Genomic DNA, 19,871 nt, shown 5'->3' with positions numbered 1-19,871 from the left:
TCTCTCTCTCTCGTATTATATCACAGATTGCAGGCTTTAGAATAGCTAGTGAATAATTTCGACTTTTATGTTTATCTCTTCTGTTTTCAAATTTTATAGTTTTTATGTATTCTGCATGTGTATGTACATGCGCGCACATACGAAAAATGTTTTCAGCTTCATTACAACTCATAAAAAAGAGAGAGAGAGAGAAGCGAAAAACATGAATAGTTATACAGCTTTCTAAACTTTAATATATTATTATGTGTAAACCAGAGTTGTTCGTGTGATGCGTGTGATGTATTTTTATATATAAATTTTATAACGAGAGGGAAAATACATAACATATATTGAGAGAGAGAAAGGGAGAAACAAAATGTATCTAACCACACGAGAAAACATATTGATTCAATTTAACATAAACAACACACTGTTTTCAATCTGCAACATGATTGTTCCTGTGTTATTGAAATACATCACCGCGGTGTACGAATTTTTCAAATTTATATAGTTACGCGGTGTACGTGAACTGACAAAATACATAATATTGTTGCACGTTCTATCAATCGCTACGGATGCTTTGTCCGTGAAATAACAGAATATGCATAAACGGTGCGAATCGAACATTGGTATCGTTGTTCGTAATAGTAATCGCGACGGAAGAAAACATACGCGCGTGGTGAAAATTTGTCAAATCGAATCCAAAGCCGGCGAAGAGATCGCGATATTTTCTTCTTCGCTCGTAATGATTAACGAAGTAACGCGGTGAAACAACGAAAACGTCACGTAATCAAGAGAGACAATGCGATCTGGTGAAATTTAATTTCGCAAGAGCAAGAGAGAGACGGAAACTCTCTCTTCTCGCCCAATCGCTTCCTATTGCGCGCGCTTCATGGCGAAGAATCGGCAAACGGAAGCGAAGATCTAAGACGTATAAAGGATATTCCTGGTGAAAGCGATGTTTGAAACGTAGTTAATAAAATCGCATGAATATTCAACGCCCGGGGAAATCGAAGTCCCCGCGGGATCGAAACAAAAAGGTCGACGCATATTTGCCGTTACAAGCGCTCTCTCGCCGTCCCGGAAAATTGAACTTTCGGAATCCGCGTGGATCATTTTTTTTTTGTCTGTTTCGAGCGATTCTCAAATTGAACTTTTGCGATGAAATTTGTTTTTTTTTTTCCACGCCGAGAAACGAGCCATGATCGCTCTCATAAATATCTTCCCGTCGCGCTCTCTCGTTCGATTGAATTAACGATTTCCGAAAATCCTTTGGCGAAATCTGATACAATTTAGCGCGGCTTAAATAGCCACGATATGCTTAAATATCCTAGCACGCGGCGGGATTTAGCGCTTTACTGTTTTTATTCACCGAATGCACAAGGAAGAAAGATATTTATGTATCCGACGCGCCGAAAACAAAAAAAAAAAACAAGTAAAAAAACCGCATATCCAGAAAGAGGACGAGAGAAAAACTGGGGCTTATTATTTAATTAATGGTGTAACTCCAATTAGAACAAAGGAAACATCTGTCAGAATGTATACGTGAGCTGCACGAATTAACAATGAAAATACCACAGTAATATAGTAATGCCAAAATTTTAAAGCAAAGTATGCAAAGTATGTAGCGGAGAATTCGCGCAAATACACGTATGTATGAAAAACACGTGGGAAGTAAAGTTGCATGTACACTGCGATGTTACACGTGTAATTCTTATGTCCGACAAATGTTATGTGATCCCATGTAGTTTAAAATACGTGTCAAAACACAAAAAGAGAAGACACTTCTTGTATTGCATACATAAAAAGTTGACAGTTTGATTTATATAACAAGTTTGCGAAAAATTTATTTTTAATAAGTTGATATTCCAATATACTCATTTGGACTTTTAAATGTTATATTTAATTGTCAAATTTTTGCCAAAATTTTTTTCAGTCTTTGGTTTTTTGGTTTCCCTCTTTCTCTCTCTCTCTCTCTCTCTCTCTCTCTTTCTGTATGTACTTCTTTATGCAGAGAATTCAAGCATTACATCATATATTTTGTAAACAAAGTCACTCACCAATGCTGCATCGGCATCGTGCTACGTGTTGCACCTGTAACCAAACACAAAATTTTAAATAATTTACTATCTTCTATTTAAAGATCAAGAGTAGAAATTTTATCGATTTTATTTTGTTTTTTATATTCGAATATAAAAGTTTCGTTTCTCTAAATATTTTTTTTATCCGAAAACATGCAAATGTAAGAAAACTAATGCAAATAAATGAAGTTGTACTCTTTAAAAGATCAATTCTTTCAATTATTCGACGAGAACAAATTTATACTCACTCAGCCAATGTTCGTTGGTCGCTTCCGCCGGCATCTGCGTCCATCAAGTTGATTGTATCCGATTGTATCGGTCCACACAACAGTTCCACTTGTTCGAAGGTCACTCTGGATCGTATCACTCGCGATAAATTATGCGCGATATCATTAACAACAAATTATTAAGAACAATTAGTTGCCGCGCGACAGATTTTCGACACTTTCCGCGATTCCCGACCCGTTAATTTCCGACACCACTCCGATATTCGATTCGATCGCGATTTCGCATTCACCGATCGTTCGGAACTTGATACAGCGCACATACGCGCGGGAACCTTAATTAACACGTACGATATTATTACATTGCGGATAATGTGAAATGGACGAAGGAAATTTCGGCGTCGCGCACACACACACACGTATATAGACACACGTACACATACGTCAGGACGCAACGGGCAACGCGATATGAGTATCGAGAGACACACGTTAATTACGCGATCGCACGCGCCGCTAATTAATACGTTGACGTGATCACTGAACGCCATAGTGTTCGGCGCAAGTGACTCAGATTCATCCGTTTGACACGAAACATCGACGCGTGTCTGATTTTGTATCAATATCGTAAGACGAAACGTAAGTAAGTTGTTTTTGATTGAAACTGTGAGGTCGTAAACATTGGAATAGGTAGTTCGGAAAAAAGTCGAGCGAGACCGAACGAGCGAAGCCGGCCGAGGTCGGCCGACTGCGATCAAGCGCGACTTGATATGGTTAGTTTTTGTTTTCACAAAATTATTATTTCACACACAAAATTTTGCTCTTTAGATATGAAAACTAAAATATTTATTTTTCCACACTTATACTCTACTTGATAATTAATACATAAAACTTTCTTCGCTATGAAAAATGACGTGTATTATGTATTACGGCGGGAATTCTGTCGCATTAATTGCACTTTCGACTGTTACACGCATATTGCCAGCGGGGATATATATATATATATGTACGAACATTATTATTATCAATATACTAAAAATTGGCGACTTACATTAATTACGGCAAAATAAGATATCGCATTTGTGTTTGTTTGTTTTTTCTCAGCCGCAACAGTTGTTCTTTGCCAATTTGACGTTATAAAAGTACGGAGCGATTCCGACATCTCTTGACGGTAACAATTCGCGACGCGCAAACATAAAAGACCGAAACGATCAAGCGTCAAGCAGGTTTCGATATGCGATACTCAATCGCGATTCTCGTATCGCACATCGAAATGTCGGCAAGGAAATTTTGTTGCCGCGCGCGCGCGCGCGCTTGCGCACCAACTCACATCACGTATATATATACGTATATACGTATGTGGAATCGCAAAGTATTTTGTACAGATATCATCAGGATTATATACTCTAACAAAACTTACATATATGTGTAATTCTTAAATAAAGCGACGAAATTACAAACTCGGACTACGGTTTGTGGAATTTCTGTCCATAAGAAATGGTCCTTCTCCGCTGATAATATACGATATTGCTTTCACATATCGCGGACAATACAAGTCGCGTCGTTCAACTTACACTCGACTCAATTCTTTGCAAATAGTAACAATTACTCACGACAGTAAAAAAAAAAAAAAAAAGCGTACAGTATCAATGTGTTCCCAGCCGTTTTGAACTAAAGGTGCGTTTTTGGTTTTTACGAATAAGATCGGAAAGATGCGCGAAAGCAATCCCGACACGCGTCGACGCTACAACTTCGCGGAACGTAATGGCGGCTCTCTCTCTCTCTCTCTCTCTCCCTCTCTCTTTCTCTCTCTCTCTCTCTCTCCCTTTCTCTCTCCCAATCGCGTGAAGTATACTTCGATAATAACTTCGATACTCGGTCTCGATTGCGATGTTCGATTCGTACACACGATACACGTACATATCGAACATCGCAACATCAAACATCGTCACTCTAAAAAGTCATATTATATATATAATAATATTCATATTGCGCACACACGCACAAAATATTATATATGTTATATTATATAATATTACATAAAACATTTTATATATATACCATTGTATAATATTACATATTATCTATATATATATATATTTTATATATATAATATACCCCTGTTGTACTTATATATACATATATAACAGGGTGTTTCAAAAAATTGTTCATACTCGTATGGAATTAACTTATTTTTTTTTTTTAGAGAACTGATAACACAAGATATCATAACAAATGTATTTTGTCTTCAAAGAGTCTTCCACTTGTTCATCATCAATGTGAATACATCCTTGGAATCTTCCTCAGATCCCTGAGGCGCACATCTCACACGAATTCCCCATGTGTATGTGTGTTAACATTTCTTTGAAGCACTCTGTATATATGAGTTTACATATGTACATTACAAACATACGCGAGAAATAGATGTTGCTTATGGATGGCACTGCGTTAATTGCACTTCCCCAGATCACAATTGTTCGGCACAAATTCCGAATCCTGTTTACATGTGATGAATACGTGACTTGAAATTGCGGAAAATGAAACGGATCATTACACCTTCAATACGGAATGCGCGACACAATGACAATCGTCTGATTAAAAATTTAAACTCAATCAGTCAGCTCTCTGAAAAATGTATACTTGTCGATTAAAATATATTATATACAATAAATGACTTCCGATCATATTATTTTTTTTATCGTCATACTATGAAAAGTCGCAAATTTTCATATACCGTCATATTATAAAAAATAATCTCTTTATGCAAAATGTACATTGTGTAACAATTTTTTTTACTAAGTATATATATAACTATAAGTCTCATCTTAAAGATATTATTAAATATCTTCGGACGAGTGATTTATAGTTAACATATATCTGAGTGTTACATATATATGTCCTATATATTAACAAGTTTTTTATCTCTTCAAAAATATATTAATCGCAAGTTATACATGTGGGGTTGTAGCTGACAAAGAGACATTTGATCTCGCATCGAGCGATAACACTCGTCAGTGCAATGGCCGTGCTGCCGTATCTCTTCGACTGTACTACCGCTGACATTTCCCTCACTTTTGTTTTATTTGTTTTTTTTTTTTTTTTTTTTTTTTTTTTTGTTTAACTTTCCCGTTGATCGGCCAGGAGAGCCTTTCGGAGTCGAAAACGTGGTGAATCAACATCGCAGTCGACGGGTCACGATCAAGTCGAGAAAGAGGATTCCCCGATATATTAGACATCGGCTACCGGAGGGCACCGCCGATCGACCATTTTGATGCGCGACGGCGCTTCTTTGCTTGCGAAACAAACAGAGGCAATTTAGAGATTCTCCGCGGGGTTGGATGGACTCGACAGCGAAACCGATTCTGTATAGGTGTACATTCTCTCTTTACTCCCTCTGTCCGCGCTGTGTGTTTTCCTTTTCCTTTACTCTCAACTCAATCCCGACGTAATCTCCTCCTCCTCCTCCTCCTCGTCCTCCTCCACGCCGGGTTTCTTTACACGTTACAGAATCCGCGAGATTTTTCCCATTAACCCGCTACACCGCTCGAATTTATTACTCGCCGCACTTTTCGTGGGATTCGAGTTTGCGCGAGATTTTTTCCGCGAGAAAGAGAAAACAAGGAACACGTTCTTTGTTTATTTCGAATATTCCGAAATCGCGGTTCGAGATATTTGAAATACGTGTATTCCGTTTGTTCCAATTGAATGCGAATTATACGCAATAATGGGAAGATTAAAAGTCACATCAAGAACGGAACATTCGCGCGAGCGCGTGCGCACAAAGAACGTATTATGCACAGAACGATATTATAATTACAACTTCGCATGTGAATGTCAAACAAAAAATGCGACTAGAGACACGGCGCACGTAAAAGTGTAACTCCATAAAGTCGCGTTGGCTTACTATAAATTTGCTCTCTTACAAAAATAATCACTGCGATCCTCTCCTCTCTCTTTCTCTCTCTCTTCCTGTTCTCGTGATATGTGAAAGAAACACCGGTTTTCGGATGCGCCGACGACGACGACGACGACGATGCAGCTTCTCCTACGTTCTCGTTGCTCCCGTGACACCCTGTATTTTCACGGGAAATTTAACCACCGCACATTTTACCGCGCTTTAAGCTACCGGCTTATACCGCGAAACGCATTTCCACTGTTCGTACGCGCGAATCCACGCAAACACACCTCTTAGTAACGTCGGTGCATTGTAGAGTGCGATTTTTTTGTTTTGTTTTTTTTTTGTTTTTACTTTCGCCGTCTCGTCCGTGGTTTTTTCTAAAAGTAACGTGAGCAAGGACGACCATTTAATTACTTCGGGTCGCCTCAAAAAAAAAAAGCTACCTCTTGCCTCATAATTAGATCCGTGAATTGTCGTCGCACATCGCTGCTAGGAGTTGTGTATAAATAGTCCAGTCACACGAGTCCCAGAATGCCGCAATTATTCCAATAGCCACCATCGAGAACTTCACGACGAACAATAACCGTGAGAATCGCTGTAACTGAAATTATTTCAAAAGTTTCAACCATGCTGCCACGAAAATTTCTGCGGAAGAAGTAGATAGAGTCTGCGCAGAATTTTTTTTTACTCAAGAATTGTGTGTGTGTTTTTCAAAGTTTGTCTAAATACATCGCGCGTGTGTGTGATAATGTAAGCAATATTGTTTTACAAAACAACAACAAAACGCAATGGTGTCGTCTCTGTATTACAAGAACTCCGCATGCAAATAGTAATTACGACGACACAATTTTGTGCTCCTCTCCAAATTCCGCTAATGCCTACTCACGTAAAGTTGCAACCCTCCTCATGTTGTTCAGGGGCGTTATTGATGCAACTTCAACGTGAACAGGCATTAAATGGAATCCAGCGTATGTATGTAGAACATTCGAGCTCGCTCAATTTGCTAGATTCGTAAATGTGAATAATACGTCTCGTACTACGTGAGCAAGCAAACGTCCGAACACAAACGGCGAAACACAAAGAGAGGCAACGAATCAAACCTACAAAGAGGATAGTCCTCCCGTGTATCTTGTCGACTCAAAGTGATCTCGAGATAGCTGCCACATATCGTTGAAGGCGCGTGTGAGAATATATATATATATATATATATATATACACATATATAGGCATATGTATGTGCGTGTGTATAGAGACTATTTCGTCGAATTTATATGCTAATTCACCGTGCTCGTCCTGATTAACTTTCTGTTCTAGTTACCCGAGATCGAGTCCCAATGTACCCTCCCTCTTCGTGGTAACAAAGTCGCAAACCGAGAGATGTAAACATTGTTGTTGTGCCGCAAAACTGCGGATCTGTCAATGGGACAAATCCGATTTCCGGAGGGACAGATCCGATCAGATCCTCTCTATAAAAATGCGTCATGTCGCTATATGTCCCCTCGGTGGCTATTTTTGCCCCGTGATTTTGCGATCTAAAATACGAAAATTCGTTATTTTTATGAGAAAGAGAGAGAGAAACGTTTTCACACGAGAAACACTTTACGATCTCGCTCGCGCGACGCAGAAAACAGATAACTCAAAGCGCATAAGATAAGAACGGTACTCAGGTTTTTTTTATTACTTTACATAATGGTAAATACGCAGGATATGGAGATATTTGCGATTTTCGTGTTTTCGCTATAGAGTCGCCATCCATCCTGTTGGGTCGTCCGCTGGCTTAATCTATTTTACGAAGTTCGCAAACACATTTGTCACTCTTGAACCAATTCGATCTCTCAGACATGAACTACTATTATTTACGAGGTTTTTTTTCTATCACCCGCCAATTGAAACAGCCGCTGTCACATTCTGTGGATCGGATTTTACAAGCAGATGTAATAAGCGGAGTTTCGATAATAAAATAATGCAAAAAATAACACAAAAAATAATACACACTTACGCATGCGATAACAGTGGCACATTGACGATAAACGCGTGACTTTGTTCAAAAATCTTGTTCAAAATCCCAAAATTGTCGACGATAAGTAACGCCGTTCCGCACACGTACAAAAGTGCAACAATTCATATTAGCCGCTGCATCAATGGACGATGCACGCCATCTCGCGGCATCTAAAGTGCAGTTAAACAAAGTGCACCATCTAGCGAATGATAACGTTTCGTGCAGCTTTGACGGCTGTTGGTAAACGGAGTCTCTGTAGCCTTTGTTGGCAAATTGCTCCTCGCCCGGAGAAAAAATTTTGACGTATGGCAGGTCACACGTTTATCGCTTTTTTGTGGGTAAAACATCAGTGCGAAAACACGAAGGAAACAGACGTACATCGCAAATTTTGTGCTCGCCAAAATACGAACAATTACAGGAGAACAAAAAAGGAATATAAAACAATAACAAAAAGATATACGAAAACGCTTGATTTCTTTGTTTTGAGGCTTATATCGCCGATGTTTTATTGTAAGTTACATCCAATAACAAAAAAGTTGTACTATCATACAAGAGAAACAAAATAAAAACTACTTATTCCCGCATTAAAAACTATATAAAATGCTCTATTTCTATTTGCGATTTGTATTTTCTGCGGAAAGAACGAATCGAAATGTGTGCGCTACTTTGCTTGCGGCTTACTCTCAAATTTAATCCCGCAGTTTTCGTGTAATGAGAACAAAATACAGTTGTTTGCTTGATCTACGTATTTATTGGCTAAAAGACATTCACAATGATCTATTAAAAACGTAAGAAACAAGCTGTGGCACAACAATGTTTTTTTTTTTTTTTCGACGTTGATTTTATCTCTTCTTTTTATAGTATAGCGCAGCCTAGTAATTAAGAGTTTTTACTTATATATATGTATATATATATATATATATGTATGTGTATATATATATATATATTATATTATATCGGTCTGTGCTTTACGGAGCCGTTTATTCGTATAACGTAAGTATTGTGTAACGCGCGCGCTGAGTTTACAAAAATATAAGGTTTAATCACGAGATATAGAGAAATAATTTGCGATCGATTTGTGTATATGTATAAATTACATCTTCCTTAAAAAACTTAAGTGTCACTATCCTCTTCCTATTTCGCAGGACTTTGAGCGTTTTTTTTTTGTTTTTTTTCTTGTTTTTTCGACATACAACAGTTGTTTTTTTTTTTTTTTTTTTTAAATATATAACACACATGATAAAAATAAATAATACGCTTCGAAAAACTCGACAATCGGAAAGAGAATACGTTCACTATGATATACAACTAAAAAAAAAACGATATTATCCTAGAGACTCACATATTGTACTATACGGACAATAAGCCAGAAAAAGAGGGACATGTTCTCGAGACACTCTCTCTCGAATTTCGTGTAATATGAAGATTGTTGCAGTTACAACAATTAACAATCTGTAAATTGCGCGCGTATATCTGGATTCTTAAAAAAGAAGAAAACGAATACTATTTACTAATACAAAATTTAATACAGGTACATTTAGTTTACAGTTTAATTCGTTTTATTTTAATGTGTGAGATAGAAATATCAAGTTTGTTTATATCACAACAGCCACGTTGCTTCACGACGACGTCAGAAACGACGAGAAACGCCTCAGGGTCGGTATTGTCTAATCTTCGATTTAAGCTAATCGGTCGATCAAGTGTCAATCGTGATTGGTTAATTCCGATGGATTAATCGGCCGATTAAGTTAATCGAGGATTGTGAGATCGATCCTCCTGTGACATTTCTCGTTTCTGACATCGCGAACCAACACGACTGCTATAAGCGGATCCTTGGAAGGATCCTCAGAGGATGCTGACCGACATTGTTTTGGGATTACTGTTTCCGATGAACAACCTGAGCTGCAGTTTTACTTTTTGATTTAAAAATACAATTCTCAGTTTAAACCTAAACAAAATGATTATCTCTCGCTACCCAGAAGAATATAATGAAACCTTTGGACAAGAATTTAAAAGCTTTTTGAAAAAGAGAATGAGATGTGAAGTGCCAGCAGAATATCTGACATGTTCGATGGTTAATGTCACTTGTGTAATGTGAGACAACGACCGCTCTTTAGTTTCCTCTAAACGAAGACGCTATTCCGTGAAGTTCGGCTTCCAGCATCCTCTCAAAAATATTGTTTTATCATTTGTTAATTTGAAATTACTTAAACCAAGTAAAATTATATATAATAAAACTTAGCTTTCCTTAAACTTCTCACATAATAAAACTCGCACACAGAATATTACGACTTTCGAAAATTAATTGTATAAGTATGTAAGTATTTACCTATGTGATATATATTTATATATACATTTATATATATGTGCTTTAAGTAAATAATAGTTTGTGTACACAAAGTGTGCGACATGTGTGATACAATTAATATCGTATTTAAGTTATGTCGCGCTTAATTTATCTCTGACAATATTTATCATCAAATATTTTGCGATAGCAATTATTATAAATGTATTAATTTAGGAAGAGCAGAATATTTCACTCAATAAATTGAAATTTACTGAACTGAAAGAGTGCGCTTGCTTCAAATTGACAACAACAAACTTCTATGTATTGAAATACATTTGATGTATAACAACTCGCTGAGGTCAATTAAGCGAACGACAAGAAGTAAATACAATATCACTTTTTCTAATATTTAAAGTCAAAATTCAAGAAAGGTTCTTTCTTGAAAACTAAGCTTCGCACGAACAAACCTTATTTTACATTTTTGACTTAATTTTGTACTCAACTCTTTTCCGGTTGTATCACAAACTGTGTACAAGTTGCCGCACTTTGTACATACCATTACATACGATGTGCAATACATACATATAAAGTACATATATATACGCTGTATATTTATTTAAATTAAGTAAGAGTTCTCTTAAAATAACTCCGAAAACAAACATTCAAAGTAAACCACGTTGAATATCGTTAAACGATTTTACAAACATCGACTCTTCGTCTTACAGTTATTTCGTTCGTTTTATGCATTTAGGGTTTGACAACACTGCAGCAAATAAGCGGCAGTTACATTTAGTTTGAGATAAATAAAACTGGCAGTGACAAAAATACATGCACAACGATTAATTTTTGCTTTTTTTTTTCTGTTTTTGTTTTTTTCAACGCAGTTAACTTTCTTTTCTTTCTACAATGATACGATACGTGTGTATACTCCGTTATTCTCGAACTCATAAGTGACTTAAGAGTTAAGAATCGATATATTCTCATAGATATAAATTCCATTAGAGGTTTTACAATTCAAACTTGCTTAAACACCTATATATTTTTATTTTTCCACGGAAATCTATGGTTGTTGAAGAAAGTGGTTCCAAAAATAGCCGTTCGAAACGCACAGCGTACCATAGAAAGCTCTATATAAACATTACCGGTAACAATAAGCGTTTCCCACTAACAATTATCGATAAAATTAACAGCATAAAAATTCTATGGAAAATGTAAACGATACTCCGCATTGTCAGAGAAGATTTGGTTCGATAAAACGCTTTGTTTGACGAGGATTAAGAAACCTGATCTTTTTTTTTTGTTTAGAGCGATAAATGATATATATTGTTCTCTATAATCACATAAACTCTCAAAAGGCAAATACCGATGGCCCACTGTTATAAAAAACCGATTACTTCCTATCGTGAATTATGAAATTGGGTTTGCAAGCAGGAACTGTTTAGAACACGATATTATACAGCTGATATTATACAGTTAAAATATATATATATATGTATGTATATATATATATATATTAGTGTGAAGAGAGAGAGAGAGAGAGAGAGAGAGAGAGAGAGAGAGAAAGAGAGAGAAAGAGAGAGAAAGATAAAGAGATAGAGAGATGAGTATCAACGAAACGTTAAAGAATTTCTCATATAAAATTCAATGCTAAAAAGTAAATATTGTATTTCTTTGGTATTTTCTTATGTACCGTCTCTCGTCAGTTTTAGCCGTTTTACATAAAGAAGAATTTTTTTATGTTCTCCAAAGCGTAAATGTGTTAAAAGAGAAAGAGAGAGAACGCGACATCACTATCATATGTTATAAATAAATCCTTAAAGTGTATGCGTGTGTGTGTGTGTGTGTGTCTGTGCGTGTATGCGCATGTGTATGCGTGTAAAAACAATCACATCGTCGATGATTCCCAGCATGGCTCTATGTCGTGGATCCAAATCCGTCGTGCGTCCCTACTAAATTTGTTTCCTGAAATCTTGAATCTACAAGTGCGAATTTCAGGAAAAGCAGTTTCTTTATTATATTTTTTTTTTGTTTCTAATCCCACATGTTATTGATAATCTGTCTCTTTTTCGCAGATTTTTTTTTATGTGTTCGTACTTAATACTCCATTCGCGCACTCTCCAGTTCCATACGTATACACAGATACCAAACAATTGGCGTATTCTCTCACACACATATATATCATCCTTACACATAATAATGTATCACATTCACTTCACACACCGTTTGTTTTTCTCATCATATATGTCTCTTAGAAATACATGTTACTCACATATAACGCTATACAACTGTAATAATTTAAAGAAATGTGTATTATAAAGGTTTGCGGAGCCATAGCAAGAGGTAGGACAACAGTTGTAAATTGCGCGTGTATGTGTGTGTGTGTGTGTGTGTGTGTGTGTGTGTGTGTGTGTGTGTGTGTATGTGTGTACCTTCGATATGATAACTAGTGATAAGTTGAACTAACAATGCACACTGATCACATAAATCGTAATACATCGTTGTCCAGTTTTCCCTATTTTTATACGTAGATACGAATAGTGTTGTGAGTCTCGAGACGAGTTTTATAATCACACGAGCGATATTGAAAAGAAACGTTTTTAGCTATTAATTATAATATTATTTTTTTTCACATGACATGGTTTGTGCTTAAAAAGAAAAAACAATTTTTGTTATTGGATGTAATCCGTTTGGTTGATAACAATTGGCTACGTGTGTGTGTGCACGACGGAGATTCAAATATAAATTTTTTTTTGGTTTTTTGTTTTTTTGTTTTTTTTTTTTTAATTTAATCCGATACAATTGTAGTGTTCTTTGCAATTGTTTTATAATATATTTACTTTAAAATCTCATTTCACGCACATTGTCAAATAAATTTTTTTTTTTTTTACATATTGATTAAGTACATATAAAATGTAATATCGTTGAATATGACAATTGTTTTATTGAAATTACAGAGTAAATCTAATCTAAACTAACATTACCCAAAAAAAGAAAACTTCCTCTTAATCCGGAGAATAATAAAATTACACTAAAACTAATTTTCAACTATCTTGATATATCTGATCATGTACTTTCCCCCATCTCTCTTACAAAAGAAAACAAATCAATTTCTTCCTTTAGGATGTGCCGAGTTACTAAAAAATTTGTTTTTACCGCGATTTTTGCTTAATTTTGATGATAAGTCGATTTGCGTAATATAGATGGCCTCCAGACTGCATGCATCGATTGAATCGTTTAATAGCAATAATCAGTTACCGAGTATTAAAAACAAAAATCAAAAACAAAAAAAGAAACCAATATTGCACTCTACGAGGAAAAGAATGTCGGAAAAAAATATCGATGTATATATACATATATAGATCGTTTTACTCTGAAATTTGGACCACTGAATTAATAATAGTTGCTAGAACACACATTCACCAGGATACCGATAGAACACGGTGACGAAGCACACGAAGAAGGTGATTTACCGAAATTACGACGTGTCATTTAACGAAAATCTCACTACTTTGTTTTACGTTTATTTAATCCTTTTTTTTTCATTGTATTTCAGCTATGCACCGCAATTACTAGTGAAACTGTTGATCTCTCGTAGCCATTTTATACACAAGGATACAATCGGCATCGTTGAGACATTTTCTTTCACAGGTAATTTCCATCGAATTCATTTCTTTTTGTATAAATTGAAGATAATATTTATTAGAGCTGTAATGCGTCTCTCTCTCGTGCTTTTGTAAATTTAAAGATGTAAGTTTATAAAGACTAGGCGCGCATACGCGATTTTCTGTCGCGCGATTATTCAGTCGCGAAACAAAACAACAATGGGACCAACGATGGTACAAGCGATGTGGTACAAGTGCGCGCACACACGACTAAATAATCGCAGTGACAAAAATACAAATGCAACCGATGTCCTATTTTTCCAAGCGACGCGATTATCGCGAAACGATACATCACACTGACATCGAACGAACGGTGCGTTTACTGGCGTCCTGTTCAGTCGCAATTCTTGGCGTCGATCGGGGAGTTGACTCTCTTAACGATCATTTTACACACACATATATATATAGTATATACAATATGCAAACAGTTTATAACAAAACCTACTGCTTTGTACAATCGTAGCACACAGTTTTGCGAAACTCTCTCTCTTTTATACTTATACAAATAACTGCGTTTTTTTCTTTTTTTCTTTTTTTTTTTTGTTTTTTTTTTTTTTAGAAAATTGTCCTTTCAGATGTCCACCTCGGAGCTAACGATAAAATAGATATTTCTTTATTCGCGCTGTTCTTTGCCTTTTTACCCTAGAACACACACACCTTTTGCGAAAATCGCACGGTTCTCCTGTGATCGAATAATTTTCAATCAAAAACGTTCAAAATCAAGAACACCTCGGACTGTAAACAAACCAGGCATACTCCGGAGTTACGTCACCTTCGATTCCGAAGAAGGACGTCGTAACTCGACAACGTTCGCGAGTCGGAAAAGCACCGTGTTGAAAATTGACAACAATGCACAGACAAGGGCGTCAATGTCGTTTGCGTATGAAGAGTTGCACGTTTTCTTGTTGAGATATTATTTGAGACATTACTGATGCGATTTCATAAAAAACATAAACGCTCCTGTGTTGACGATTGAAATAAAAGAAGTCTGAAGAAAACTGGTTTTTATCAAGTTTGCGAATTAGCGAGAGCTGTCGCGAGGTAGCGACTCCTATTGCACGATAGCGTCACGGCGCTAAGTGAGAACCTCGAAGTGAGTGACGTGATTCGGAGGGGGGGGGGGGTAAGAAACAACCGAGGAGCAACAACTCTGCCCGTAGAACTGTGCGAAGCGTCGTAAGTCGAGATATGCCTGTATGACGATTTCATGCTTTCCTTTTTTCAATTTATGCCGATACTTGCATGTCTTAGAATTGAACGCGAATAAAAACGCACAGGATCTCCTCCCGCAGACTCACACAAGATGTATGTTCTAGGATTTCAAGCGTTAACAGCGGAGTCACTTGTAAAAAAAATCCAGGTTTCGAAATGCCAAAATTGAGACTCTTGGTCGTCAGTGCGCGCATCTTCCCGCGACCTGAATCGTTTTGAAATCGCGGCGACGGAGAATCACATGTGCGCGCCTAGCCCAAGAGGCAAATCAGACCTACGTTCTTCTCATTGTAGCGAGTGCATTCGATTCAATATGAATTTTCAATAAGTATTATCAACAATGTCTCAGTTTTATATATATATATACACACACGTACATGCATATGTACATACGCACACACGTGTACACATATACATACACATATACAGGATAGTACAGAAACATAATGCAATAGAAGTTACCTACTCAACAAAGTGTTTCACCATTATACCGATTACACATCTCTTATCTATGAATTGTTCTTTTAGGAAAGAGCGCACATTTTTTTCTTCTTTTCTCTCCTTTTTTTTGTTTACTTTTAAATTAGCGCTAAAATGTCTTTAAATTATAATCATCACTCAAAGTGTTTTTTTTTCTTTGCTAATTACCTAACAATTTTCTTATTTGCTAAACCCGCGCGTAAAAATTAAAGGAAGTAGATATGAAACGTGTAGCAACAGAGTAGCAATGATAACAGTGATATCAAGGCAGTTTACGTGTCGATCGACTAGTTTTATCCGTCGAACGACAGCTCATAATCGGACCAATCAGACTCCTCAGAATCTGATAAGAAAGGAATATCTTCTAAATCGAGATACATCCAACGATCGTCTCTTTCATCAAGGAAATCCCACAAGATCAGTTGCTGTAAATAGTGCAAAGCCGCTTGTTTACGTTCTGCGTTATACCATTAAAAGTGTAATTTGTAAAAATATACGGATGTAGCTCGACATGACATGATTTTTTTTTTTTTTTTTTTTTCCAGCGTGTGTCGTTTACATCAACGACAACAAAAGCAAAATAACTACGTAAACACAATACATAAATACGGGATGTAGACGAAATATGAGAGTGTATTGATTATTAAACGTAATTACACTTACGTGCAAGATGTCGATATCGGTGTCGGGGGTATTGCGCCTTTGTCGTACCGGCGGGCCTACATCCTTCTTGGTCCCGTCGGGAAGTGCGTGAAGGTAGAAACATTTATTACCAAATGGACACTTGCCACGTCCTTTGTTGAAATACTTGCAGTCCTTGGTGCTGTAACGGTAAATAATTAAAAATTTATTGCGGAACAAAAATTTCAAAACGAGAAAATATATAACCATAATTTTATCGATCGACCGTACCTCAAAGCGCCTTTGTAATCTCTGATCAGTTTTTCTTTTTCTTCTTTCGTGTCCACCCAATACATACTGGGACAAACAAAATCCGATGGAACACGACACTCGGGACACGCCCTTATAATTTTGTTGTCGAACTGTTTAGCCTGACGCCATTTTCTGATGCAAGTTAGACAAAAGCAATGATTGCAATTCGGTAATATACCAAATCTCTGTTCTTTCAATGATTTCTCCATTATGGTCTCGAAACAAACACCGCAGGACTTCTCTTTGCTACGTTGAATGGCAAAAGATAACTCCATATCCGCTTCATGTCGTTTCATACACGCCTACGCACGATTAAGATTTCAAATATTATTTCTGTGTGTGCGTGCACGCGCGCGCATGTGTACACGTGTTTGAATTTCAACAAGAAATATTAAAAGTCGGCTACCTTTCAACAATCATAAACATTGCGAAAATTTTGTATCATTTGTCATTTCTTGCTTGACATCGTAAAAAACAACGATATGATTTACTGAAAAATAGCCTCAAATTACGAGATTGAAAACAATAGATACGAATTTAATTTACTTTAAATTTAACGGCGAGAAATAAATTTCTCCTCCAGTTCTCCTTCGTTATCGCGTTAACGTGCAACGAAACTTATCAGACGGATATTATCGACGGAGTATCGAATTTAGAAGAGAACCGCAGAAGACATTTCTTTCGCCGCGCACGGCGCAAAAATGAAAAAAATTTACATTTGTATGTTTCTTCCTTAATTCCTCGTTATGTGGATGAAGAGCTGCACAGCCACACAAATCACAAATGTTGCCGTGGAGATATGTGCAATTCAAGTTTTTACACATTCCGGTTGTTTCTGCGTACGGGCACAGAGGTTCTAAGGCAGGGCTCGACGCTTGGCCTGATGGGTTGACAGCATGAGCGTACGAAAGTGGCATTGATGTACTCGTGGACGACCCTGAGGAGGATGTTTCGTCTGTAGATGATCCAGGTATAGCTGTGGGCACAAATTCAGGTGCCTTGACCCATTCTTCGGCTGTACGTTTGTCGGCTTTTCTATAAGAAAAATATTTACTGAGTAAATACCATCTAGATATAAAACCACCCACGTATAAAGAGTAAATTGCTGGATTTTCTTACTTATTTTTCAAAGAGTTTACTGTATGCTGACTGGTTGTGATGCTTTCTGTTGTTGTATTGTTGTCTGTACTATTTTGGGCGAAACTATGACGATAACGGCACTGATTGCCAAATTTACACGTGCCATGTTTGAAGAAGCGGCAAGTGGTGGAATGAATTGGTACGTGACTCGTGCCACCGGCGGACGTTGTCATCACCTCACTGGAACTCGCGTCACTTCTAGTCCCTTGCACATGCCGATACCGACAGTTGTTTCCTTCACGACAAGCGCCATTCTTGAAGTACCTAAAAGCATAACACATTTACATTTCACATGTGAACAACAACAATAGACGTGTTCTCGTAGGACAACACAACGTAAGAAACGCTCCCGTGTCGCGCGCGCGCTCGTTCGAAAATCTATCACGGGAGAATTCAAAATAAATGAACCACACCACACATCCGCCCGTGAGTTGTCAATATTTATATTATTGTGTTGGTCATATTGTAACCGATCAGACGTTGTTATGACACGAGTCTGCGATTAACCTATCACCGACCCGATACCTTTGCCCGCGTGGGTCGCGATTGTTCGCACGAACGCTCTTCCCAGGGGAAAAGCTCCACGGGACTCCAGAGTCGCGTGACGTTTGTCCCGCGTTCCCCTTACCGGCAAATAACACTCTGCGTCCAACTGTCGGCCATTTTCTCGCTCCTCCTCCGTCTTAACGATGACCGACGACCGCGTCGTTTCGCGAAACGATTAGTCGCGTGGTTCGCCGCGGACAGAGAAGAGAGAGAGAGAAAGAAGAGATAGACACGCGCTTATCGCCGAGCCCCGCTCGAGCCGGGACGACGGGACGCCGCTTCCACGTAACAGCCGAAAAACGAGACAACCGCACCAAACCGCGACGTGGAGCACACAACACACACACCCCCTGTTGCAACAAGAACGCGCACGATTCGCGCCGCGCAAATACGCGCACTCACGAGAATTGCAATGTATATGTATACGAAGTGCGCGAGCGCGCGCGCGCGCACACACGTCCTTCCGTGCTCTCGTCGCGCACGAAGCGTCAACAACGTCACGCATCACCTCGACGACTCCCTCATGGAATTGTCCGCTCTCGGTGACTCTCCGCTTGTTTTCTTTTAAACATCTAGCAAGAAAATCTTGGACGTGTTGTTGTCTCTTTCGTTACTTACGTCCGAAGTACTTCGCTTCCGCTCGCCATCCTCTGTGTTTTTCCGTCTTCACCGTGCGAACGTTTTTTTTTTCTCGAAAACGATGTAAGAAACTTCTCGATTGCTGAAAAAAAATTATCTTCCGTGACGATTTCCACGTGACGACGCGGTTATGGTGTGCTGATGACGTTTTATCTCGCCAACGAACGGGACACGAATTTAAACACTGTGAACACACACGTTAGTTATTGTCAGTTAATTGTTAATTAATAATTAATATACAAAACACAAACAAATAGAATACGTAACGGAAGACTGTTGCGGTCGTTGTTCCAAAGATTACAAATGATTTGACCGTTAACGGAAAATTTCTCTTTGAATTGCGAAAAATTTTCTCGTCACACGCTCGTGACCATTTGTTTTTCGTCGGGATACAGAAAATCACACACATACACAAGCGCGTGCTACTTACATACGATCATCGGACTCGATTGCGCTGTTCTGTCTGAGATATGCGTGTTATTTTCTCGAACACACGAGCCGAACCAGGTGAAAAATCAAACAACCACACGTATTTGTCTCTGGCCGTTGATTGAGTTTTCGGTCCGAGGATGTGAAAATTTTGCCGTGAATACACGCCGTGATATTTGGATCGAAATTCTGCTAGAAGAGATTCTGTTTATCGGAGAGATGCGATACAACAACGACGTTAAGTAAACCGTTAAAAAAAACCGATTAGAAATTCGCACGACGAAGCGACCGTCCAATAGCGACGACAGATTCGTCGCGAACATTAATCTCGATTATGACGATTCGTCTATTTGAATTAGGCCGGG

The 19,871-nt window shown here is 37.8% G+C and overlaps 1 protein-coding gene across 3 annotated transcripts; it reads right to left on the bottom strand.

The window, feature by feature from the left end:
* Positions 1–6,499: 6,499 nt before the first annotated feature.
* LOC109855629 (probable E3 ubiquitin-protein ligase makorin-1) lies at positions 6,500–19,774 on the bottom strand. 3 transcript variants are annotated; one of them, XM_020430085.1, is made up of 7 exons: positions 19,508–19,774; positions 19,057–19,261; positions 17,872–18,156; positions 17,469–17,787; positions 16,732–17,054; positions 16,483–16,642; positions 6,500–6,780 (listed from the first exon to the last, which is right to left on the bottom strand). In XM_020430085.1, the coding sequence occupies exons 2-7, from the start codon at positions 19,083–19,085 to the stop codon at positions 6,637–6,639; spliced, it is 1,260 nt and encodes a 419-aa protein (XP_020285674.1). In that variant the 5' UTR covers positions 19,086–19,261; positions 19,508–19,774; the 3' UTR covers positions 6,500–6,636. The 3 variants fall into 3 exon arrangements, with proteins under 3 accessions (XP_020285674.1, XP_020285673.1, XP_020285675.1); XM_020430084.1 differs by lacking the exons at positions 19,057–19,261; positions 19,508–19,774 and adding an exon at positions 18,521–18,796; XM_020430086.1 differs by lacking the exons at positions 6,500–6,780; positions 19,057–19,261; positions 19,508–19,774 and adding exons at positions 9,250–16,244; positions 18,521–18,793.
* Positions 19,775–19,871: the final 97 nt, after the last annotated feature.

Source organism: Pseudomyrmex gracilis, unplaced genomic scaffold (assembly GCF_002006095.1).
Source record: "Pseudomyrmex gracilis isolate BER0280 unplaced genomic scaffold, ASM200609v1 scaffold_94, whole genome shotgun sequence".
In the NCBI taxonomy this organism is placed as follows: Eukaryota; Metazoa; Arthropoda; class Insecta; order Hymenoptera; family Formicidae; genus Pseudomyrmex; species Pseudomyrmex gracilis.
Note: the sequence above shows the minus strand (reverse complement) of the source record. Positions and strands in the feature narration are given on the sequence as shown.